Below are 24,481 nucleotides of genomic sequence, written 5' to 3' on the forward strand. Positions count from 1 at the left end.
CCCTTCCCCTAGGCCTGGCCTGGCAACATTGCTTGGCTGATGGGACCCGGAGGAGGCTGACCGGTCGCTGGGACGCGTGAGACAGAAGACGGTCCTGTAATCATAACCTGGTCCCAAGCCATGTAGGGCTTCATAGCGAATAAGCGACACCTTGAGCTGCGCCTGGAGACCGATCGGAAGCCAGTGTGTGTCCGGGTATGTGGCCGCTCGCGTGGCTGCATTCTGGGCCCACTGAATGGACTTATTACCCTCGAATGTCCTGCAAGGGCAGCCCCATGTAGAGCGCACTGCAGTAATCCAGCCTCGAGGTGATGAGGGCACGAGGGATGGTGAGAAGAGGGTCCCTCTCGCTCCCCTCCGCTCTCCCACCCTCCTGCTTGCCTGCCCGAGTTCCACTCCCGGTGGCTTGAAGCCCGTTTGCCGCAGACCCCAAGGCCTGGAGGAATTCATTACCGGGGGGGGGGGCTGTGTTTGGACACCCGGCCACAGCAGTCGCCCACCAGCCCAGGCCATGGCAGCCCCTGCCAGCCCCAGCTCTTTCTTCCCTGGGCCTACGGAGAAGGCAGCCGTCCCCTCGGGGCCCCAGGAAGCCCAACCTGAGCAGCCAGGAATGGGGCCCACCGGCTGCCTTGCGTTGGTGCACCACCCGAGTTCCCAGCATGAACGCTCACACACACATGCACGCACGCACACCAACACGCGTGCGCCATGCAGAAAGAGGCGGTGGCGATTGTAGGAAGCCTCGTCTTTATTGCTCCTGGCGCCATCGCTGGCCCCAGATTTAAAGGTGGCTGCTGCCTGCAGAGGGACAAGGCACCACGCGTTCCAGAATCTCTCCCAGGGGCTCTGGGGCTGCTCCTAAGGCCTCGGGTAGCTGGGTAGCTGGCTGGTGGGAGCACCAAAGGGTGGTCTTGCTCCAGGGGGCCCTCAGCTGCGTTGCCAGGGAGGGCTGCGGAGAGCAGGGCGAGGGGTACTTGTGGGGAAAAGGTAGGGCAGCCTGCTTAGTTTCCTAGGGTCTGGGGGGGCCCAGTGGGGTGCTGCCCAGGTCTCTCCGCTGCTGCTTGTGGGGCCCGGGGAGGAAGGAGGCGCTCCAGCACTTAAGGGGCAGGGACGTCGCTCGGGGCAGCTTCTCTTCTGGGGTGACCTACGCAGAAGCAGAGAGAGCGTCCCACGAAACAGGCCCAGACCTTAACGGGGGCTACCGTGGCCGAGCAGCCCATCCAAGCCAGGATGCCGAACATGAGTGCCCCGGATGACCGCGGCAACCACCCCAACAGACGCTTGCAAGGGCAGGCCTGCCTCTCAGCCCCTCCGGCCACAGAGCCCCACCCTCTCACCTGGGGGCTCATCGTCAGGCCCAGTCGCCCCAGCAGCAGAGGCCACCTCAGGCCCCCTGGTCGCCCCAGCAGGACGGCTGGAGTGGGGACACCGATCCCCCGAGCGTGTCCGGTGCAGAACCGTCTGGAAGGAGAGGCAGGAGGGGCTGGCTGCAGGGGTGCCGGAGCCGCCCGGGAGGGCCAGGACTCTGCCCCCCTGCTGCCCCCACAGCCTGCTCACCTTCCTCACAATGGGGCTGCTGGGCAGAGAGGCACTGCTGTAGAGGCCGAGGCTGGAGGTGGAGCAGCCGGGAGAGTGATGCTTGGAGGCCGGAGCTGACTGGCTGCCTGCTCCCTTCCGCCCCGGAAGCCCTGGGCAGAGATACTTCTCGTTGATCTTCAGGTTGGTCCTTCCCTTGACTGCGGGAGAGAAAGTCACCAGGAGGGGGAGTGGGTGCAGCCGGACCCCCCATCCTGCCTGGCCTGCTGCTGGGGGCTCGGGGCCCCCACCCGTCCTCTCACCTCTGCAGGGGTCGTTCTTCACCAGGAACTCATCCAGAGCCGTCCATCCTCCCCCGACTCGCACCATCAGGGTACTTCGCAGAATTCGGACCATGCGCAGCTGCCGGCACTCCCCAAACTGGACAGGCAGCAGGAGGGGGGAGGGGCATTGGACAGAGTCTGTTCTTGAGGTCCCCATTTAGGGAGAAGCCTCCCTCTCCGTCCCAGCCTCCTCAGGTCAGTGCCAGGGCCCTGCGGCACAGCTGGCCCACTCATGGATCCCCCAAGGTGGAGTGGGGTGAGGAAGGAGTGACCCTCTTCTGCCCCCAGGCCTCACGGGGCCCCCTGCCAGCACCCCGAAACTGGAAGCTGACTGGGCCCCCTGGTTTAGCGGGAAGAGTCAAGACACCCGGGGTGCAGCGGGACAGAGCTAAGAAATCCCGGGGGGAGGGCATGATGATGATAATGATAATGACACACACACACACATGCGCACGCAGGCTTACTCTGTAACGGGTGGCGCTGATTTGCTCCACTTGGAAACGCTTCACACAGTTGCACTCGGCCACTTGTCGGTTTACCTGGGTCACAAAAAGGAGGCAGGGTGGAGAGTGGGGAAGAGCACCCAATTTCTCCTACGCACACATGCAAGACTCAACTGCCACAAGCCTTGCCCCCCCCCCCAGCAATCTCTGGAGCTCAGTCTGCAGACGACTGCAACGCTCTCGACATATGTGGGGCTGCCCCTGAAGAGTGTCCGGAAACTCCAGATCGTGCAGAATGCGGCCGCGAGAGCTATCGTGGGCCTCCCCAGATACGCCCACGTCTCGTCAACACTCCGCGGCCTGCACTGGCTGCTGATCAGTTTCCGGTCACAATTCAAAGGGTTGGTTATGACCTATAAAGCCCTACATGGCATCGGACCAGAATACCTCTGGGACCGGGGGGGGGGGGGGAGTTGGCCGCAGACCCCCTCAGTGGGGCTAAGCATCTGCTGTGGCATCTGGGGCAGAGCCTCCCTCCCGAGCCCCCCTGCCTCCTTAGGAGTCTGCCCAGGTCCCCCTTTGAATGCCTCCCTGGGGCAGAAATGGGGAGACTCCTCAGGCTGCGGCCCTGGGGCCAAACTGCACAGTTGTGTCTATGGAGCTCCCCCACCTCCTCTTGGATGTGGTCCACGCTGGCCGCCCTGCGCAGGATGTCCCGGCTGGGATGCAGAGCGCTGATAAATTCATGATAATCAACGCAACCGTCCCTGTTCACGTCAAAGGTTCTGGCCACAGCTTTCATCTCCGACAGGCTGGTGGGGAACTCTGGAGAGTAAAGGAAGGAGTGAAGGCGGCCGGCACCCACCCCCGGCCACGCCCACGAGAGCCACAGGGGGAAGCCCAAGCACCGCAGAGGCCGAGGGAGGGAGCGGCCCTTGCGAGGGGCTCAGGTGGGAAACCCGGACCTCTCGGCCTGTCCCCTCAGAGAGCGCCCAGCCCACGTCAGTGATGCCCTGCAGGAAGGCGGCCCCCCCAAGTGGCACTCACTGGAGGCCAGGACACACCCGACAAACTCCTGCTGGGTGATGCGCCCATCTTGGCCTTGGTCAATGCTGCGAAAGATGTCCAGGAGCCGGGACTTCCTGTGGCCAATCCACTGCAGGTACCGCTTGCGCCAGGCAGCAAAGTCAAAGCCGGCCGTTTCTTCCAGCTGCGTGCGAGACAGAGAGGAGCCAGGCCCCCACACGCAGGGTGAGAGGCCCCTGCCCTCCACGGCAGACTGAGAGGAGGGGGCCGGCCTGGGAGGGACTGGCGCCCTAATTCCCCACGCAGCTGCCCAGGCCCACCGGAGGGAGCCCAGGCCTCCCAGCCAGACCTCTGGGTTGTTGGGACAAGGGCCGGGCAGCAGCCCGTGCAGTAGGAAATTCTGGGATTCATGCACAGCTGCGTATCCCCGACATGCCCCCGCGTGGGATTTGGCTTCTGCGCATGCGCAGCAGGCAAAAGTTCATGTGAGGACATGTGGAAGAGCCAGAGTTTGGCGATTCGGAAGCAAAAATATCAGTGAAAATTCTCTCTCTCTCACACACACATCCTTGCACGAGATTTCGTTTGCCGCACATGCGCAGAAGCCAAATCCTGCACCGACAGGCGCCTGTGCCCCCGCAAGAGCATCCGAGGGCGCTCCGGTAGAAGGTAAGAAGGGCCGCCCCCCACCGGCTGGAAGCCGACCTCTCAGGGCTGCCGGGGGTTCGCGCTTGACTCCCTGCATCCACCCCACCATCCAGGGCAGCTCTCCGCCTGCTGCGCTTGGCCGTCCTCACCTGCTGGTGGCGCTGCTGGGAACTCTGGAGCTGATGATGCCGATCCTGAGCTGCCAGCCAGAGGCGCTGCCAGCGGTGCGCCAGTTGGGCCGGGAGCGGGTTCTGGGTGTCCAGGCCTTCCAGGGACAGACAGGAGGGCCAGGGCAAAGCTCTGCTGGCACCAGGCCAACCTGTAAGGGGGGAGGGAGGGACCCAGCTAAAATCCGGTGCTACCCACAGACTGGAGGCAAAAGCGGGGCTGGGTTGCAGCAGCGGCACGTGTAGAAATGTAGGTGCCCTCTTTCCCAGGGCTGCACAAAGTTCTCCAGCCGCCCCCTGCCTGCTCCTCGGTCTCCTCCACCCCCCATGAGTAGAAGCAGAGAGGAGGATGCAGTGAAGTCCCTGCCGAAGGAGAGGGAGCAAGGGGGCTGCTCTTTTCTCCCCCGGGGGGGAGGGAGAGCATCTGGAGTGGCACACTCGGGAAGCAACACACGCATTACAAAACTGCAACAAAATTCCTTGGTGTTCCTAAGAAAAACCACATCTGGGCAAAGCGTTGTGTCTTCAGGCCGTAATTCTCCTCCCACAATTAATGGTCCACCATCCTGACCCCATGGTCCCTGTGGCCCTCCAAAGCTGGGGGCATTCCTTGCCTGAATCTGGACCCCAGAACTATGGGTCCAGCTCCACCTGCCCTGCAGCTTCTTCAAGGCCCTGCCCCCATCTGGAGGTCAGCCAGTATAAACCGGGGGGTGGGGGTGGTAGAGGGCGGGGGGGGGGGAGCCAGTCTCTGACTTCCTGGCAACTGAGCATTTGACGCAGCGCTATTGGAGGTGCTGGGTAGAAGCTCTCTCTGCAAACAGGGAGGGATCATCAGCCCTCCAACTCTTTTTCCCCAAATGGGGTCAGACTAGATGGCCTCTGAGATCCCCTCCACCTCTATCATTCTGTAACATTCTCCTGCATGAGCAGGGGGTCAGACTAAATGGCCTCTGAGATCCCCTCCACCTCTATCATTCTGTAACAGTCACCTGGCGAAGTGTCCCGTGTGGCCAAAAGGCTGTGGCTGAATGTGGATTTTTCTGACCAAAGGGCTGGGGCCAAGAGCTAGGGGCCTTTGGGTGAGGGAGAGAAGGCAGTGGCCGATCAGCTGCTGCGGAAGAAAGAGCTTCGTCCAAGGGAAGCACTAGAAGAGCGGGCGGTGCTTGGTTGGGCTTCCCCCCAGCACAATGGCCGGCCAGAAAAGCACAGGAGGATAGTCCCCTCTGAGGTACTCCCTGCCCCTGGCCATCTTGGGGCATTGCTGCCCTGGCACCCAGGCGCTCAGCTTATCTCCTGGGGGGCTTCCAGGGAAGAAATGCCAACCCAAAACCCCCCTGGAAAAAGCAGAGCCCTCCTGTGAAATTCCTCGGGACCCCCCACAACTTGTGCTCCAGACAGCGGCTCCTCAACTCTGATGGACGGTAGAGGGAACCAGAGGGAACCTAAGATTACGATTCAAGGAGGAGAACTTGAAAGCTGATTGGCTTCTGCAGAATGGAGGGGAACACTGGGCCCATTTGTGAACCGTGTGTCTGTTCTTATAGATAGTCTGTGTTCAAAAGATGTTGCCAGGGCCGCCGATAGACGGGTATTACTGGGAGGGGCGTACCGGGCCTGGGGAAATTGAATAATGGGGGGTCCCCCGGCGCTTCTCCTGCTGAGCCCAGTCCTCTCCCGGTGGCTTTCGGCTCCTCCCGCCGAGGAGCTGCAAGGCTGGCCTCGGAGCCCCGCGCGGCCAGCGTTCCCTCGTGCCCGGTGGGCTCCCCTTTCCTAAACCCCCACCAGCCCCCTCCTTCCCTTCCCGCCCTGCCCTCCTTCCCCGAGGCGTCCCTTGCCCATCATCCCCTGCCGGGCAATGGGGCAGCGGGACTGCTAGATGGGCAGCTCTTCCGGGGAGGGTGGGCAAGGCGCGCCCTTTTCAGCTCTCGGCCTCCGCCCGCGCAGAAAGCATCCTTCCTCGCATCCAGCGCCGGCCATGGGGGCTTCCGCCGCCGCCTTCCGCAAGGCCCCCCCGAGGAGCTGCGTGGGTCTCCAGCCTTCTCCTGGTGAGTCACCGCGGCAAGGATGCGGGCGAGGGAGAAAGGGAAGAACCCGGCGCCTCGGGCGCTTCCCTCTTGCGGTAGAGGGGTAGGTGGTTTGTGGGGAGCGGGGGAGGGGAGGAGCCGGCATAGTCAAAATCACAACTTCTTTCGTTTCTTTTTCTTTCTTTCTCTATTTCTCTCTCGCTCTTTCATTCTTTTTTCTTTATCTTGCTTTCTTTCTTCCTCTTTCTTTCTCTCCTTCCTTCCCTCTTTCCATTTCTTTCATTCCCCCTCTCTTTTTATTTCTCTTTCATTCTCTTTCTTTCTTTCTTTCTTTCTCTTTCTTTCTCTCTTTTACCTTCCCTTCCTCTATTTCTTCTTTTCTTTCTCCTTCCTACCTTCTTCCCTCCCTCCCTTCCTTCAGTCCTTCCTCTCTTACTCTCCCCTTTCATAAGTTTCCTTGCTTCCTTCCTCTGTTCCTGTCCCTTCCCCCTTTCTTTCTTTCCTCCCTTCCCTTCCTTCCCTCCCTCCATTTCTTGCTTTTCTTCTCCTTCCTCCCTTCTTTCCTCCCTCATTCCCTTCTTTCACTCCTTCCTCTCTTACTCTCCCCTTTCACACCTTTCCTTGCTTCCTTTGCACCCTTCCTCTGTTCCTGTCCCTTCCCTCTTTCCTTCCTTCCCTCCCACCCTCCGTCCATTCATTCACCCATTCCTCTCTTGATCGCCCCTTTTACCATTCCTTCCTTCCTTCCTTCCTTCCTTCCTTCCTTCCTTCCTTCCTTCATAGCTCGCCCTCGCCTTTCTTCCCTTCCTTCCAGATGGGAGTGCCCCCTCAAGACACCCGCCTGACTGCTGGTACCCTGCTTTTTCTCTCCCCTCGTCCTTTCCAGCTCCTCTCCGGTGGCTGCCGGGTGTGGGATCCCCCTCCCCTCTCCCCTCGCTAGAAAGCACATGGTTTTGTCAACAAGAAGGGAGAAGTGCCAAGGAGCCGTAAATAAGCCTCGCTCCGCCTGACCGATGCCAGGATCTTTCTTTCCCTTGTCACTCCCACTTCTTTCTTTCTCCTGGACAAGTCCACACAATCGGCTTAACCCAGTTCCTGAAATAGCCTATGGCAGTGCTTCCCAACCTTGACAACTTGAAGATATCTGGACTTCAACTCCCAGAATTCCCCAGCCAGCATTTGCTGGCTGGGGAATTCTGGGAGTTAAAGTCCAGATATCTTCAAGTTGCCAAGGTTGGGAAACACTGGCCTATGGGACCGCCTCGCTTGGCGTGAAGCGGGAAATGATCCCCGGGGGATGGAGTGGCTTGGCGACTTAAAATAGTTTTAAAATGGCGGGGGGGGGGCAGACACTTAGGCTGTATGGGGCCCCAAAATTCCTGATGGTGGCCCTGGATGTTGCGGGAGGAGATCAGATTTTACTGGATAAGACTGAGGCTGATCTGAAAGTGGATTTAAAAGTGACCGGCTACACAGGATGCCGTGCAGGATATACAAACGGAACCGCTGGTTCTGCTGTCTTCATAAATCACGAAAAGGGAGGTCCAAACCACAGCGTTCCTACATTGGATTCGCGAGAAGGGACCAAGTGAAAAAAAGTTCTGCGACATCATTTGAAGCAATCACAGGTCAAGAGTGTTAGAAACAAAGGAATGGGTGCCCTGTTCTCTCTGGTCACCCTTCATGGACTTTTGCTGATGGGGATTGAAATGACCAGGGTTTATTTATAGAGAAGAGATTGAAGACGGAAGAAGACACCAAGGGTGGTGATCAGTTTACATTTGTGACGGCTGTTGCTTTATATACTTTTTCTATTTCTTTTCTGCACTTTTCTTTCAGTGTTTTTAGGCTGTAGTAGTTTTATCTTTTTCTGACATTTGATAAAAATTTCTAAAATTTCCACTCTCTTAGACCGAGAAGGTCTTGGGGGGGGGGCTTCATTGCCCAAATAATTAGGCGAGCACCCAATAGCTCGATTCCCTGCCTGCGCCCCCCTTCCCTCCCTCCCTGAGCCTCCGGCCAGGGCCTGCCATTAAAACGGCCCAGGGGGTCAGGTGTGCTGCCGGTGGCTCTGGATGCTCCCCCTCTGGCTCGGGGCAAGAGCTGCGGCAGTCGCAGGGACTGGGGCCACTCACCGGGAGGCCCTGGGCAGGAGGAAGCCAGCGGTGCCCTTCTTTCCTGCCTGCCGCGCTTGGCCACCTTCTCCACCTCGGCCTGTTTGTGGTCCAACTCCCGCATGAACATCTGTGGGGGGAGAGGGGGGGTCCCCGTCAGCCACTCGGAGCTTGACAACCAGGCGCAGGGCCAGGACCCCGTCTCAGAGGCCCCCCATTCAAGGCCTTGAAAGCACAACACCAGCGCAGACGCCCACAAGCGATGGGTCATGCATCTCAGGGCCTCCCACACCGGCCGAAATGCGCCTCCCTTTGGGAAAGGTGGGCTGGTGGCCAGAGGCTCCCTCAACTGCCCAGCAGAGGGCCCTGCCCAGCTGAAGATCTTCCCTGGCAGCCCTGCCCAGGAGCGAAAGGGGCGGCCGCTGCAGAGGGCCAAAGGGGCAGGCGGGGGCCACGGATGCCTCAGCCCACCCGCTGCTCGGGGCTTCCGCTATCAGGAGGCAGCAAAGCTCCCTTACCCTGTGCTGGCAACCAAGCACCTCCAGCTGCCTGGCATCCTCCGGGAGGGGCTCCTGGTCCTGCAGGCGCAAGGCCTCTTCAGCAGCCGTGATCCAGTCGCTCAGCTGCTCCGTCTCCCCCTGCGCCGGCCACTGCGGCTCCTGCTGCTGGACCCGGTTGCAGAGCTGTGGGGGCAGGAGGAGGAGGAGGAGGCGAGCCATGTGGGGACAGAGAGGGGCGCATCTCCCCACCTCCTTGGATGAGCGGCCCCACAGCGCCCACTCTGCTCACCTGCTGGAAGCGGCTCTTGGCTAGGGTGACCCAGGACCGGACGGTGCCCACAGCCTCTGGGTGGCAGGCATTCAGGATCTCCTCTCCCAGAGACCGGATGCAGTCCAGCTCCAGCTGCCGGCACGGCACGCTCTGCTGCGCCTCCTGCTGGTGGTGGGCAAGGCCAGCAGCACCTCCCTGTGGGGCCAGCCCCCCACTCCAGAAAGGAGGCTGGATGCTGGAGGCCCTAGCATGAGACTCTTCAGGAGGAGAGCAGCAGGATCCACCTGGCCCCTCCCTGACCTCCAGCTGGTTCTGGCCCTCGGCCACATCTACCTCCCCCTCCTGCGCTCCGGGGGCCCCACCCACGGCCGACTTCTCCAGGCCAGGCAGGGGGCTCAGGAGGGCACGCATCAGGTGACGGAACTCCTCTGCCTGCGGGAGAGAGGGACATAGGCATCAAGGGGGTCGCCCTTCTGGGGAGCAGAACGTGGGTCCTCTTGGCATCCGGCAGCAGTCTGGAATCTGCCCAGCTTCAGGAAGGGGATGGTGGGCAGGGAATCAGACAAGCCTCCTGCCCATCCTGTGTCCCAGGCCAGGCCCGGCCTTCCACCCAACAGCCCTTTCCCCACCGATGCCCTGGCTGGCCTACATGCCTGCCTCAGGGCCACCTCCAGCCGGTCCTGCTGGCAGATGGACAGCCGCCCAATGAGGTCCCAGGGGTCTCCCAGCTCCTCCATCTGGATCTGCAGCCACCGGGCATCCACGCTGCTCCTACCAGGTGCCAACACGTGCGCAGAACACCTCAGCGTCCTGACAGCCACCGCCCGCCGGCCCAGCTCCGTCTGGAAGGCCTGCCGGGGCCGAGGAAAGAGGCCTCACTGCTGGGCCCCCAGGCAGTGCAGCCCTCCACCAGGGGCTTCTGCAGGCACCCCAAGCCCACCTCGGTCCAGGCCCTCTTGCCGCCCTCCCGGCAGTGGCATTGCAAACAGCCCCTCCATGCCTTGCCTGCGCCAGGCCGTGGCGCTCTGACCCACCTTGTGCTGCTCCATCAGCGTGCCCACCAGGTCTCTGTCCCCGGGCACAGGGGTTGCCTCAGCCAGCTGGGACTCGGCCCGACAGAGCCAGTCCAGGAGACCCTGAAGGGCATCACCAAGGCGGCTGGAGAACAGCAGCTGCTCCTCCACCTTCTGCTGCCTGCAAAGGGTAGACAGCAGTGAGGGGCCCGTGAGGCCTCTGTGCCCCCTCCTTTAGGGTGAAGCTCCTTGGAGCCACCAGCAGCCCCCACTCTGGGCAAGCTCTCCCCAGCCTCTGCCCAGTTCCGCAGCCCCCCAGGTCAGGAGCGTGTGGGAGAGGGAGGTTTGGGCCCCTGCGAGCAGCGGTTACGTAGGGCTTTCAACCCCAGGGGCCTGGATGTGTGGCCGGAGACCCCCCGACCATCCCATTAGTGGCCCCCTCCATCGCTCCACCTGGCCCTTGCCTACAAGCTTTGTGAGGATGGGAGGCTCCACCAGCCCCCCAGGGGCTCCTCAGCCGACCCTCTTTCCTCCGCCCCAGAGGCCGGGCCAATGTCTGCGCAAAGCGAGCAGCTACCCCAGGACCCCTGCTGCCCCTCTCTTATTTATTTATTTATTTGTTTATTTATTTATTTGATTTTTATGCCGCCCTTCTCCTTAGACTCAGGGCGGCTTACAACATGTTAGCAATAGCACTTCTTTTAACAGAGCAAGGCTATTGACCCCACAATCAGGGTCCTCTTCCCCACCTCTCGGCCGCCCAGCTCCACAGAGGCCCCCAGTGCTCCTTCAGCTCCCTCTGCATCGCGTCCAGCTCCTGGCCATCGGCGGGTAGGAGGGCCTTGCCGCATAGGAGCCCCCCCTGCTGTAGGGTGGCGCCAAAGATGGGGTGCTTGGCCCACAGGCGCCTCTGGAATTCCTGCAGGGACATTTGGAGAAAAGACATTTGCCTGACCCCACCTCCCGCCTGCCCTGGGAGGGGAGCCCTCTCCTTGATGGGGAGTTCCAAGGGAGGATGCCCCCCAAATTCAGCTGCTGACATCAATGTCCTCTCGCCCCCTCACCCGGACTCAGGATAGTGCGGGAGACGGAAGGGGCTTCCACAGGGGGGGGGGATGCAGCCTCACCTCGTGCTGTCCCAGAAGGGCTTCCAGGTCCTCTTGCTTCGCAGGGGGGCCACCTGTGGGGGTTGGGCAGGCTGCCCCCGCCCTCTCCATCCACTTGAGGAGCAGCTGCCAGGACCCTCTGACCTGGGAGGCCAGAGCAGAGCTGCATTAAATCCAGGCGGGGCTTCCTGCTTTCCGCCACTACCAGTGGGGTTGCGTGCGCAACTCTGGGTGACTCAGGCCGGCTGGCCCTGGCTGACCTGCCACCGCCACCTCTGCTGATTGTGTCCAGGATGTAGTTGGGAGGAGACAGGGCTGCTTGACCCACTGAAGGAGCTCTTGGAGGGTGGTGTGGAACTCAGTGGCCCCACTTGGGCTTTGGAGGAGCTGCTCCAGGGAGAAGGACGGAGGGCCGTGGGCCGACCCCATGCAGGATGAGGCCCGCCCTCCGCAGCCCCCTCTTGTCCACCCACCTTCTGCTCTTGCAGGCAGCTGGCGGGTGGGCAACACTACCACAGAAGCACACACAATAGTCACACACAGACTGAGGTGCATTCCGAGTGCACAGCTTGCAGTTTGCAGTAAGCCAGCACTAGGGTTGTTCCTACATATTATGGAATGAGCACTGAATAACATTCCCAGCATCTGTCCATACTTTGATGACCACCTGATTGGGGGGGGGGGGGGGCGTCAGGCGAAAACCATTTGGGTTGAGGTCTTTGGCCTGCCACACTTTACGTTACTTTAAAATGTGTCCTTTGCTGTGGGGATTTGGGAGGGGTCATGGCATGAGGCCTGTCTGCCTGTAGCCATAAGAAATTCCTTCTAGACGGTCAAGGCCATCCTTTGTCTGTCCATTCCTGCACCTATACGGAAGGAGGTGGGATTTGCTGCCAAATTGGCGGATGAAGATTGGTCAATGTGGTGGACTTGGCGGTGTGGGGAAAAGGGACTGAACATTCAGCTGGATGGAGAAACCTCTGGAATTTTGGATTTGGGTTCCTCCCAGATGTGCCAACAGGGCTCTGCTAATAAATTGGAACTTTGTATTAAATAATAGACTATAAATTTACACTGATAAATCCAATACACTTATAAATCCAAACATTGCAAAATTATTAGAGATACATGCTTATAGAATCTAAGAAATATAGAAACAGTTCGTTTGAAGAAGACATTAATTATAAACAGTACTAAACAACAAGAAGGATTGACAGTGAGATTTAAATAAATGTTTGAAGCTAAAACCATAAGAACGTGAATACTTTGCGTTTGTACAGTGGGATAATATTTGGAGTGTTTTCAAAATGTCGACCAAAGCCTCATCCACTCAAAATAAATCATGGGGAAAACAGGCGTCAGCTCCACCTTTAACTCAGCAGTCCTGGTGGAACGTCTCCGCGCAGAACTCCAATGTTTCCGTGGGGCAGCCCTAAAACTCAAGAGGGGAAAGTGGCAGATTGATGTGGAATCCATAGAATTCCGGAGGCGGGGCCTATGCCGGGACAAGACGGTCACTTCCCTTGGTAGTTCTCCAAGGGAAACACCGGGCCACAACTGTTAGGAGACCCATCTGGGCCAGAACTGTTCTGGAGGAACAGCAGAGAATGGAGGCATCTGTGACAAACCACGTGGGTGACTGCAAACCCCACAGTGTGTCTTTGTAGTTTTCTGTTCTTTTTTCTGTTCTTTTTTGCTTTCATTTTTTTGGGGACTTTTACACTATCGATTACAAATTAGTTCCTGCGGATCAACAGGGCAATGAGGAAGGTAACAAAATATTGTTTGGCAGCAGCTACAATCATAGTTCCCTCTAAGCTGAGCAGTGAGCAATCGCTCACTTAAAAATCACCATCAACTCAGAGTTTTCCAAACCTGCCCAGAAGCCGAGAGGGAAAGAGTGAGAGGGAAGGAGAGAGAGAGGAAGAGAGGAAGAGAGAGAAACAGATAGAAAAAAGAGAGGAAGGAAAAGAGAAAGAAAAAGAAGTGGCATTTTGATATTGATAGAGTTGCCCTATTATGAGCTCACTGTTATAGACACACAGGACAGTATTTTATTTTGAAATTCTCTGAGGCAAAACAGGGTGGGTTTTTTGTTTGTTTGTTTGTTTGTTTGTTTATTTATTTATTATTTCTGTGCCGCCCAGTCCCAAAGGGACTGCCGCTCAGACACTATACTTTTCCGCCCACCCCCCAAAAAATTAGAGGGAACACTGGCTACAATACTAACACATAGCCCAGTGCAGAAAATAGTGGAAGTGCAAACCCAAGGAGGTAAATTAATGGCAGAATTAAAAAAACATGATGCTAGGTGTTGTGGTTGGCTCTGGGCCAGCTCCTGCATAACACTAGAGATGAAAGAAGATATGAAAGATGTTAAAGATGGTGAATGAACAACGTTTTCAAGAAGTAGAAGGAAAAGAGGAGGCAAATGAAAGAAAAGTCGAGGAACTCTCAAAATCTGACAAGAAAAAAATAATAATTTACGATTCCAAAATGTGGTAGAAGAAAAAGGAGAAAGCCTGGTTTTGGCTATTACCTGGTGGAAGCCCTGGAAGAAACTAAAGAAAAATTATTGAATGATATTGAGGAAGTATACAGAGTTCACACTAGGTATGTCTTGGGGCATGAATTACCTGGAGAAGAACATGCGAGATTTACAAAGAAGGCTCTGAGACCAGAACTCCTGCAAAAATTAAAATTGAGTAAGGAGCTTGAAAACATCTGGGAGGAGAAACAAAGTACAGTGCAGGAGAGATGAAGGAAAGAATGTAAGAGCTGTGCTGGTGAGTGATGGTGCCAAAAAGGAACTTGAGATTTTTCTATTTGCTGGAAAATGGAGAGAAAGCAGCTATTTAGCGGTGGGGCAATAGCAGAGTTTCTGAAGACAGCGCAAAGCCCAATATCAGATATAATCTCTAATTTGGATTATTGAACTAATCTTGAAGATTTACCTTTTGTGTTTTTAATTATTGAAGAGATTTAAGCATTCATACAAGATTATACTTGGCATGATTACACCATTTACCATGGTGAATTTTAGTATGACATGGTCTCCCCCAACGTTCCTGCAGTTTCGACTACTTCGACCACTTCTTCTCTGTTTGTGAGTATTTAATCCAGTGTGGTTGATCCTTTAGTTCCCTTCTCCACTTTTTGGACAACAACGTTGCCATGAAGGCTGGCCAGGATTTCTCATTTGGTGTAGTGCTAGTTTTCCAGTTAGTATCCCGGGAGTTGAAGTGTCCCATTATTATTGCATTGTGTTTCCGACATTTAATTTTTATTTTATTTATTTGTCAAACATGTACAAGATAATAGGTATTGGCATAAGCATAAACATTAGCAAAGTAGGCACAGATAAACTAGGCAATAGGACAGTAGGATGATGATGTGCTTAAGCAATCCCCCTGCAGACCCCTTAGCAATAGGGTGAGGTCAACTGTAGATGGGCTAAGGTTAACCTACTACTCTGCAATATAAACAAGTGGGATAGACAGCAAGACAACCAGATGGATTAACAACTGGCTGACCAACTGTACTCAACAAGTAATCCTCAATGGGTCCAAGTTCATATGGACAGAACAAAGCAGTGGAGTACCACAAGGCTCCACCCTAGGCCCAGTGCCCTTTAATATCTTGATAAATGACCTAGATGAGGGAATAGAAGGGGAACTAACCAAATTTGCGGATGGTGCCAAGCTGGTGGGAATAGCTAATACCCCAGAGGACGGGCTCAGGATCCAGATGGATCTTAACAGACTTGACCACTGGGCCCAATCAAACAAAATGAAATTTAATGCAGAGAAAAATAAAGTCCTACATCTAGATAAGAAAAAGCAAAGATATACATATAAACTGGGTGAAACCGCACTCAATAGCAATGACTGCGAGGGGCCTTGTAGTCTTGGTGGACAACCAACTAAATAGGAATTAGTAATGTGCAGCAGCAGCCCAAAATTTGCATTAACAGAGGGACACAATCTAGGACTAGGGAGGCACTAATGCCACTCTATAAGGCCTACGTTAGTCCACACCTTGAGTCCTGCATCCAGTTTTGGTCACCGCACTCCAAAAGAGACATTGAAACTCTAGAGAAAGTGCAGAAGAGAGCAACCAGGTTGGTCATGGGACTGGAAACTAAAACAAACAAACAGCGTTTGTAGGAACTGGGCATGGCCACTCTAGAAAGAGGAGGACCAGGGGAGACATGATAGCAGTCTTCCAATACTTGGGGGGCTGCCCCAGAGAGTGGGGAGATCAGGCTGTTTTGCAAAGCACCAGGAGGCCAGACAAGGAACAACGGGAACAACCAGACAAGGATTCAACCTGGAAATAAGGAGGAACTTTCGGACAGTGAGAGCGACCAACCAGTGGGACAGAATTTGCCTGTGGAGGTTGTGAGGACTCCAACACTTGAGACTTTCAAGGGGAGACTGGACGGACACTTATCCGAAATAGTGTAGGGGAGTTGGACTAGATTCCAACTCTAATAATAATTAATCTAATCTAATCAAGGAGGTGGACGCCCACCTTGATTCCACCTGCCTGGTCTTTGTTCCTGGTCTACACAAAGCACTTCCTCTCACCTGGCAGAGCAGCACCAGACACTGCCCAGGATGCACCCCACACGCTGGGCTCTGCCTCCTGGGTGCCCTGCCCAAGGGGCCACTTCTGCTCCAGAGGCCGCTTGCAAACATCTGGACGGCCCCTGCACACAATGCGCCTCCGTGGTCGCCGAAGGTGAAGATCGAGGCATGTGGCCCCAAGGCCGAGCTGGAGTAACCTTCGGACAGGATGGTCTGCCAGCTGGGAAGGCCACCACCCTGGGCATCCCCCTCCCCTGTTGACTTTGCCCCCCTCACCTGCAGCCCCTCTTGGATGTCTGTGGGGAAGAGGCTGAGCTCCACCAGCCTTCCTACCAGGCCCTGATGCCGAAGGGTCTCTGCAGAAAGGCCTTGGGGACGCAAGGAAGCTGAGGTGCCCCCTCGCCCTCTTTGGGGGCAGGCGGCACAGGAAGACTTGTTATGGGGACGGGGCGTGCCAAGACCAGCCACTGCCTGGGAAGCCTTTCCGCCTGGCCTCTTCCTGCCGTGGTTGTTCTTGCTGTTCGTGCCCGGAAGGGACTGCGCCCATTGGGCAGCCTTTGCCTCCTGCGCTCCTTGCCCCCAAAGCCCGGCTGGCTCAGGGAGCCAAGGTGCAGCGGCTCTTCCCCCTCCCTCCTTTGAGGAGGCCCCACGGTGCGTCTCCTGCCAACCTGAGCTGCCCGGGAGGCACCTGCTGCCCACCCTTGGGGGTCAGGCTCCCTCACCTGCTCCTTCTGCTGTGCAGGTGCCAGGCAGACGGCCATTCAGGTGCAGATGGCTCAGCTGGGACCTCAATGTTTGCTGTCCAGCTGAGACAGAAGGCAGCAGAGCCCGACTCAGCGGCCACACCCCAACACAGAAGGGCCCGGAAGCTGCTGCAGGGAGGCAGGGAAGCCCCTGGCCCACCACAGGAGGGCCCACAAAGGGGTGTGTGTGTAGGAGGCCTCCACTCTCCTGGTCTTGGTCCCAGGAACTGACCCTTCTTCTCCAGGCCGGCCGGGTGGGGATTGGACAGACTCTTTGCCCTTCGCTGCCCAAAGCCTCCGCTAGGCAAGGGTGGGGGCTGCAATGGGGGGGGGGGCTTTCCCTACTTGCCCTACCTTCTCTTCGCCTGCAGGGGCCCTCGGGCAGGGCCGGTCTGTTGCCTGGCTGCCTGGTAACAGCTGCTCCTCCTCCGGGGGCTGCAGGTGGTCCTGGGCAGGGTCCAGGCAGGAAGAGGCCCCCAAGGTCTGCTCCATTCGCTGCAGGGTGTCACTGCTCCTCTGGTCCACCAGCAGCAGCCTCAGCCGCAGGGAGTCCATCTGGCCTCGGACAAGCTGCCCTTCTTCTCCTGCCAAGAGCAGAGCCCCACTCAGCCCAGCAGCTGCCTGGACAGAGTCCAGCCACCCCCCCTTCTCCCAGAGGTCTCCCACCTCCTCTGGCTGCTAATGCTGAGCAGCAACTGGCAGCTGGCCAAGCTGCATGGAACTGGACTCTTGGTGCCAGGGACCCCCGCTGCCAACCAGCCTCTTATGCCGCACCCCAGCCTCAGTTCTGGAAGCTCAGGGCACAAGGAGGCGGCACACAGAGAATCTTTTTGGGGCAGGGTCAAGGACGGACATTTCCATTTGGGTTTCTGGGTTTAGTGTGCTACCACCATCTGGCCATCGTCAGGTATCGTGTTGGGAAGTGAGGGGTGGGGTTGCCGAGTCAATGTAACAAAACCATAACCGTGTTTTCCCACACAGACCAGTCTGCCCCTCCCCCTCCCCTCCCCAACCCTGGAAGCCAGAGGCTGCTAGCAAGTGGGTGGGAGGGGCCGACACGGTCAACCCCGCCTCCCCTGACTCTTCATGGCCTATAAAATCAAGGAGAGTTTTGTTTTCTTTAGACTTTGTGAGATTCTCTTTTAGGGGAGTGCCGTTAAATGTGCTCTGGTTGCTTTCGAAATATATAAAGTGAGTTAAAACAAAACACAAAAACCGAGAATCCGGGTTTTTAATATATTTTACTATTCTATTGTGCATAATTAGAGAGCGGGCTGGTTCGGATACCTGAGGATGGGCCGTTTTGTGTTTTCTTTGGGTTATGAAATTATTTCACTCTTACTCATAGCACAAAAGAGGGCTGTTGCCGAGACCCCCTGCCCGTGGGTGACCCTCTCGTGGGCTACTCCAGGGAGACGGCTGGGCTCGCTAAACGGAGTCCCGTCACGAGGTGACCAGGACACGAGCGACTGCTCCAGAAAGGGCCTCAGGTGACTCGGGAGAGGTGGGATCCACCTGGCGTGGAAGAGGGCCCAAGAGCCCAGAGGCAGCGGACTCGCTCCATTCGGTGTTGGTGGGGGAGGCCCAGCAGATGCATTTCCAGAAAACGGTGTGTGTGTGTGTGTGTGACGGCAGGGCTCCCCAGCCGCTCATCAAGGCAGCTGGGTGCCGTCTGGGGGCTTCTGGGAAAGGTTTGAGACCCTCCTTCATGCTCCAGGGCAGCTTCTGTGAGCCGGTCCACGGAGGCCTCAGCTGCAGACACAGGAAGCAAGACGGGAGAGGGAAAAGGCCACGAAGGGAGCGCGGTGGGTGCGAAGGAGGCTGAGATCCGAGTGGCTTCACCAGGCCCCCTGGGCCTTCGCGTTACGCTCTCCCTGGTCCATGGGCAGAACAACAACTTTTAGCAGCTGCATTTATGGGACTGCCTGCTACCGCATACTTCCCTGTGACCAATAAGGGCCCACGGAGTCGGCCTTCTCAAGGTCCCATCTACCAAACCATGTGAGTTAGCGGGACCGTAGGGAAGGGCCTTCTCTGTGGCAGCTCCGATGCTTTGGAACCAACTCCCGTGGGAGATTCATAGCATCCCCCCTCTGCTGGCCTTCTGGAAAGCCGTTGAAAGCGGACTCTTCCGGAAGGCCTGGGGCCGTTGTCACCCTGATACGGCCATGAATGATTGACAGTCTGCATGGTTTGTAGGGATATTAATGTATCTTTATATTGGTTTTTACTCCCGCTGATACTGCAGCTGTGTTTTATATTATTCTACTATAGTTAGCCACCCATTGGGAATTGGGCAGCATGTAAATGCTACTAATAAATAAATAATTTAGTGTGTTTTTTCCGGTGGCAAAAAGTCACCATCAGCCAGATGTGGGGGAGGGGCACTAGCTGGGTCCATGGCAACGCCCCCTCCCCGGTTCCTGGCCATTCAGAGGGCTGGGCTGGTGCTCTTCTGCCTCAGCTGTTCTCAGAGGGGTCCTACAAGAGCTGCTTGGACCCCAAGGCCTCCGCTGCTGTTCCAGCTGTTGGTCTGCAAAGCGAGAGGCAGTGAAAAGATCTAATGGAGGGCAAACCCCTCCCTGGAGGAGAGGGGAGGGGGCAGCCTCTGCTTCCTGTCTGGACCTCGTTCAGCGCAGGCTCAGCAGGGTCTTTCTCGGGAGGGGGGGCATTCCGGGGGGGGAGGGGCTGGGGGCTTAGGAAGGGAGAGAGGAAAGAAGCTGTTCGGCCAAGAAGGGCAGAGTTGGGTTGGCCTGGCTCCTAGAGGGGTCTTTGCGGCCACAGGAGGGATGTCTCCACAGGCCGATTCCTGGCCAGCCCAACGGCACTCGGTCCTGGGGGGGCAAGCAGGAGGGCAGGGGCCTCTTCAGGGCAGCCCCTTCCATGGCTCTGCACTGGACATTGGGCCCACCATTGATCACCAGCGCCAGGTGCCTTGGGAGAACGGATCAGGACGAGGATCTTCTGGATCTGGAAGTGGCTCTGCTTCAGGGAGGGATCCACTCTCCGCCCCCTCCCTCAGGCCACGGAGCCCCTCAAGGTCCCTGCCGGGGCTGCTGAACTCAAGCCTCCTGCAGGCACCTGACGCCGCCACTTGCCTGGCACCATCTGCGAGAGCCGCCATCCACGTTCCAGAGCGTCTTCTAGCTGAGCTGGCTTGGACTGGACTTCCCTGCGCAGATCCTGGAAGAGAGCAAGCGCCTGGGGGGATTGGTGGTGGCCCTTCTGGCTCCCTGATCAGAGAGCAGAGCCTCCCTCCGCCCAGGGCGCTGCCCCCCCCTCCTGCCCCCTTGGGGGCTTTCCCTGCACCGTGCCTGGATCTGCTGGAGGGCATTGAGGCTCCCAGGGCCCCCCCAGAGCTGGGCCAGTTTCTGCTCCGTCAAGCTCAGCCAGTCTTGGAAAGCCTCAGCCGACTCCTGGAAGAGGCCGGCCGCGGGGACGATCTGCTGCAGGCGGCTGTGCCTGTGGAAGAGGACAGGGAGCCCATCAGGCCTCCCCCCTCCCTCCCCCCTGCAGGACGCCAGTCGCAGACAAGGCCAGGTGGGGCACCAGCCCCAGGCAGACCCTTCCCTGGCCAGGAAGACCCCGGAGGGGCTCAGGGAAACGGCCTCCCTTCGGCCAGGCCATCGGGGAGAAGAGGGAGGAAGTGGATTCCTGGGGTGCGTTTATCCCACACGGGGGCCAAGGAGGAGAAAGGCCCAGCGGGGCTCTCAAGGCTTTCACTCTTGGGGGGGGGGTGATTATTATTTTTATTATTATTATTATTTATTAGATTTGTATGCTGCCCCTCTCCGTAGATGAACATCCTGCCCCCCCCTTTTCCCACTAAGGCCCGGCACAAGGCCCGCCACCGCAGGCAGCAGAGACCCCACCACCAATCTCTGGGGTTTCCTTCGGATGGAGCCAAACGTGCCCTCCTGCTCTTTGGTTCTTGCCCTGTGCAGAATGGGGCACTATGAGCTGAGGACCGGCCCAAAAGGCCCCCCCCCCCACGGCCCGTGCAGACGCCTCGCTGGAGGGAAGGCCCACCGTGGCGTTTGCAGGTCCGGCTGAGAGTGGCTGCAGGAAGCAGGAAAAGGCCCACCCGGTTTTGCAAAGGGGGGGGACATTGAGACCGGCAAGCGAAGGGCGCCTTCTTTCCCTCCCTTCCCCCAGGTGGGGCTGGCGGTCTCTACCTGGCTTCGGCCTCCTGGACCAGCGCCGCCCACTTCTCCTGGAGGCTGTCGAGGCCCTTGGGCTGCTCCTCTCCTTCGGCGGCACTGGCAGGCCCAGCTGAGAGCGGCTGGCAAAGGGGGCTGATGTGTGGGGTGCGCTCCTCCAGCAGACGCAGCAGAAGCTGGGAAGAGCAGAGCAACCTGTGGGCTTCTCAGCCCCACGGCCCCGGCCCCTCCTGCTGCAGAGCCCCCTCAAGAGCCTGCCAGGCCTGTTGATGCCACTCGGGAGCTTCCCAGCCTTGTCCCAACGTGGTGAACGGCCTCCCCCCTTATTGGTCCCCCCCCGTGACTCCCAAATGGGAGGCCAGGCACCTTGACAGGCCCTCGCAGGCAGAGGACGGGCTCAGCGGCTGCAACCCAAGTGGGCTGCCCTCCAGCCGTGGCTGCAGTGGAGGGTGGAGTCGCCCATGGTTGGGTCCCCTTTGACCGCCCTCAGCATGAGCTCAGAGCAGCTGATCGCCACACGGAGCCTCTTCCCAGCCCCACCTTAGAACAGTCCCTTCCCCATGGCCCTCGACAACGTAGGTACAAATCATACTGGGTGTGGTCTTCTTCTATTCAAATCACACAAAGCATTTAGACTTATCTACCGCTTCCCACTGCTTTCCCAGACCTCTCTAAGCGGTTGACAGAATCGGCCTCCTGCCCCCAACCATCTGGGTCCCCATTTGAAGGACGGACGGCAGGCTGAGTCAACCTTGAGCTGGTGGCAAAAACTGCAGCTGGCCATCAGCTGAAGGATCCTGCAGGGCTGCCCTCTAACCACTGAGCCCCCCAGGCTGCCCTGTCCCACTGGTGGGGCCGAAGCTTTTCAGGTCATCCAGTGAGGAGGCACCGAGTCATACCGACAACACGAATGGTGGTCGTGGTGACGATGGGACTCCAGGAGAGCCACTTCTGGACACAACGGCTGACCTGCACTCTACTCCCCTGCCCCCAATCCAGAGCAACCTACACCAAAAATGTGGCGCTCTTTCCGAAGCTCCAGGTGCGAGAGCAGCCGCTGCCTGCTCACCTTTTGTTCCTGCAGCTGCGCCTCCACCACCTTTGCTTCCCCTGCAGGAGGTTTCTGGTGGCCCATCAGGTCCTCCACTTCCACGATCCAGGCGCCCAGCTTCCCTGCGGCCTCCAGGCTCAGCCCAGCACCCTGCTTGCCTCCTGGGGGGGCAGCCGCCTCCTGGGAGGAGGGAGAAGAGGCCCCACTCAGCCCCCCACCTCCTCCAAAGGCCCCTGCAAGGGCTTCGACTCCGGGCGGCTCCCCCTTCCACTCCTCAGCCCCCCTGCTACAACCACATTCCCCCCGTCTCCCCCGTCCGGGCTTGGCACAGGGGGCCAACCAGGCTTGACCTGGGCAGGTTGAAGGCGCCACGTGAACGCGACCACTGGCTCTTTGCAGAACTCTCGAGTGTGGCCAAGGGTGGTGTCCGGCTCGCCAGTCAGAGCCCACAAGCCGTGCTGGGGGTCACCTGGGGCTTCCCCATCCTGTCCTCGGCCAGCCTATGGTCCAAACACGGCCACCGACGGGATCCCTACAAGAGGCCACTCTGGACTCCTAACTCCAAAGCCCCCAGCAGAAGGGGAGGTACCGAGGCAGCGGCTGGGCCCCCACAACGCACCCAAGGGCTGACCACACACACACACACACACACTGCAGAAGGCAGGGCCAAGGGGGAGAGCAGCCGTTCGTTGGCCAAGGAGAAAGAGGAATCCGCACAGCTCCTCCGCACATTCGACCTCTAGGCCACCCAACCCCGAAGGACTCAGGGCGGCTTAAAACAACGATATAAGTACAATAAAAATAAATACAGAATAGTAAAATAAGTTGAACAGTTAGCTAAAGTTAAAACATAACAAACAAACAAAAGAAAGTTATTATAAAAAGAATACCACACTCATGTGCATACACACCATTGTTACAGTTGGCCATCAAGCTGTGAGTTCATGGCCCCCCCAGGCCTCTGTCGGCAAAGCCAGGTCTTCGTAGCTTTGCAAAAGGCCAGCAGGGTGGGATCAGTACAGACATCAGGGGGAAGTTGCTTCCATAAAGCCGGGGCGGCCACAGAGAAGGCCCATCCCCAGGGTCCCAACAACCTGCATTGCTTAGCCGACGGGACTCGGAGGAGGCCAGCTTTTATTGGTCTCTGGGAGGAGTGGGGCAAGAGACGATCCCATAGATAGTCTGGCCCTGAGCCATGTAGGGCTTTATAGGGAATAACCAACCCCTTGAATTGTGCCCAGAGACTAATAGGAAACCAGGGCAGCTGGCAGAGCGTTGGTGTTATATGGGGGCATCCACAACAGGTTGGTAAGAGTTGCCTGCCAATTCCATTGTCTGACCCTCGGCCCCTGGCCACCATCATCCACTCCCAAAGCAGACCCCACCCTCTGCTTTGGGTCAGGTGGGAGTGGGGGCCCTCTTGCTGGAGTGGGAGGAGGGAGGGGAGGGGACCATGTCCAGGGGCCTGCCGGTCTGCCTGCAACCCAGCCACTGCCTTCTTGGCAGGGGGAGCAGATGCCTGGGTCTTCGGCCCTGCCTCAGAGGCCTCTCCACTTCGTGGCTCTGGCCACCCTAGCAGTGCAAGAGCCACGGCCACCTCATCTGGCCGGAATGCCCTCTGCCCAGAGTGCCAGAGAGAAGGGACAGGAGGGCCCAAGTGGCGGGCCTGGTGTCTCGTGGACTGGGGCTAATCGGACATCAGCCAGCACCCTCACCGTCCTGGCCATCAAGGCCTCTCGGCTCTCATCCCCATTGGGGTGCTTGGTCACTTCCACGATCTCAGTCACCACCGTCTCGGTCACCTCCGTCACCTCCTTCACCTCCCTGGCGGTCTGCAGCCTCCAGCCCCAGCTGGGCCCCAAACTCTCAGGGGAGGCCCATGTGTCTCCCTCCGGCTGACTCTGCAGTTGAAAGTCCAGGTTGCTTTGCTTGGGGAGGGGGCTTCCCTTGGTGGCCCCCTCCAGGGCCATGCTCCAGCCGTTCTCCATGACCCCGTGGCGGAGGAGAGCAGCCTTCTCTGGGGCCCCAGCACTCTCCACCTCGGCCTCATCCCTTGGGTGGTTTTTCGGGGCGGCCGAGCGGGGCTCCTTGGGGAAGTCGTCCTCGGCTCGGGGGCTTTTCTCCCCCAGGCAGCTGGGCCTGCCGACAGAGTTGCCCATGGCCGGTGGGCAGGAGGGGGTCGGCCCCCCCTCGGAACCAGAGGCGCAGCCGCAGCCCCCGCCGGCCTCTCAGGGGCGGCACCGGGCAGGCGGGAGACCGGCCGGCGCTTCCCCCGGCCCAGGCCACGGGGGCTCACGGGGACTCATCGTGGCTCCTCTTCAGGCAGGGAAGGGCCCCGCGCGGCTCCCACCACCGGCTGCTTCTCTCCGCCGGGAGGCTGGCTGCCTCCGCACCTGCTTGGGGAAAGGCGGCTGAGTTCAGGGGGGGGGGCGCCGGGACGGGGAAGCGCCCGCCGGTCTCGCGCCTTCAGGGGAAGCGCCTGCAGCCAGGTCCGCCCGGGACGCGGCTTGCAGCGAAGCCCGCCACCGCCAGGCCGGTCCGCACAATAGGCCGACCGGCCCCCGCCCCGCCCCGCTCCTTTGCCCGGCGAGCGAAGCGGACGGTGGTGAAGAAGACAATCAGCCGCGCCTCCCCGCCCATCCGCGCGCCCGCCCGCCCGCCCGCTGCACCGGCCGCCCTTCCCGGGAGACGGAGGGAGCGAGGCGCGGGCGGGAGCGCGCTTACCTACCTGGCGAGGCGCGGAGACCCTCTGGGCATCCGTGGC

At 58.6% G+C, this 24,481-nt stretch overlaps 1 protein-coding gene across 2 annotated transcripts; it reads right to left on the minus strand.

The window, feature by feature from the left end:
- Positions 1 to 728: 728 nt before the first annotated feature.
- LOC139165298 (microtubule-actin cross-linking factor 1, isoforms 6/7-like) lies at positions 729 to 23,954 on the minus strand. Of its 2 annotated transcripts, XM_070748478.1 has the most exons (12): positions 9,705 to 9,795; positions 9,074 to 9,483; positions 8,803 to 8,967; positions 8,306 to 8,414; positions 4,126 to 4,295; positions 3,350 to 3,512; positions 2,973 to 3,127; positions 2,324 to 2,398; positions 1,839 to 1,956; positions 1,558 to 1,736; positions 1,338 to 1,461; positions 729 to 1,144 (listed from the first exon to the last, which is right to left on the minus strand). In XM_070748478.1, the coding sequence occupies exons 2-12, from the start codon at positions 9,464 to 9,466 to the stop codon at positions 1,098 to 1,100; spliced, it is 1,698 nt and encodes a 565-aa protein (XP_070604579.1). In that variant the 5' UTR covers positions 9,467 to 9,483; positions 9,705 to 9,795; the 3' UTR covers positions 729 to 1,097. The 2 variants fall into 2 exon arrangements, with proteins under 2 accessions (XP_070604579.1, XP_070604578.1); XM_070748477.1 differs by lacking the exons at positions 729 to 1,144; positions 1,338 to 1,461; positions 1,558 to 1,736; ... (5 more) ...; positions 8,306 to 8,414; positions 8,803 to 8,967 and adding exons at positions 10,090 to 10,249; positions 10,818 to 10,987; positions 11,196 to 11,318; ... (4 more) ...; positions 21,736 to 21,897; positions 23,433 to 23,954 and having other exon boundaries at positions 9,356 to 9,483; positions 9,705 to 9,906.
- Positions 23,955 to 24,481: the final 527 nt, after the last annotated feature.

The sequence above is a fragment of the Erythrolamprus reginae genome, chromosome 3, assembly GCF_031021105.1.
Source record: "Erythrolamprus reginae isolate rEryReg1 chromosome 3, rEryReg1.hap1, whole genome shotgun sequence".
NCBI lineage: Eukaryota > Metazoa > Chordata > Lepidosauria > Squamata > Dipsadidae > Erythrolamprus > Erythrolamprus reginae.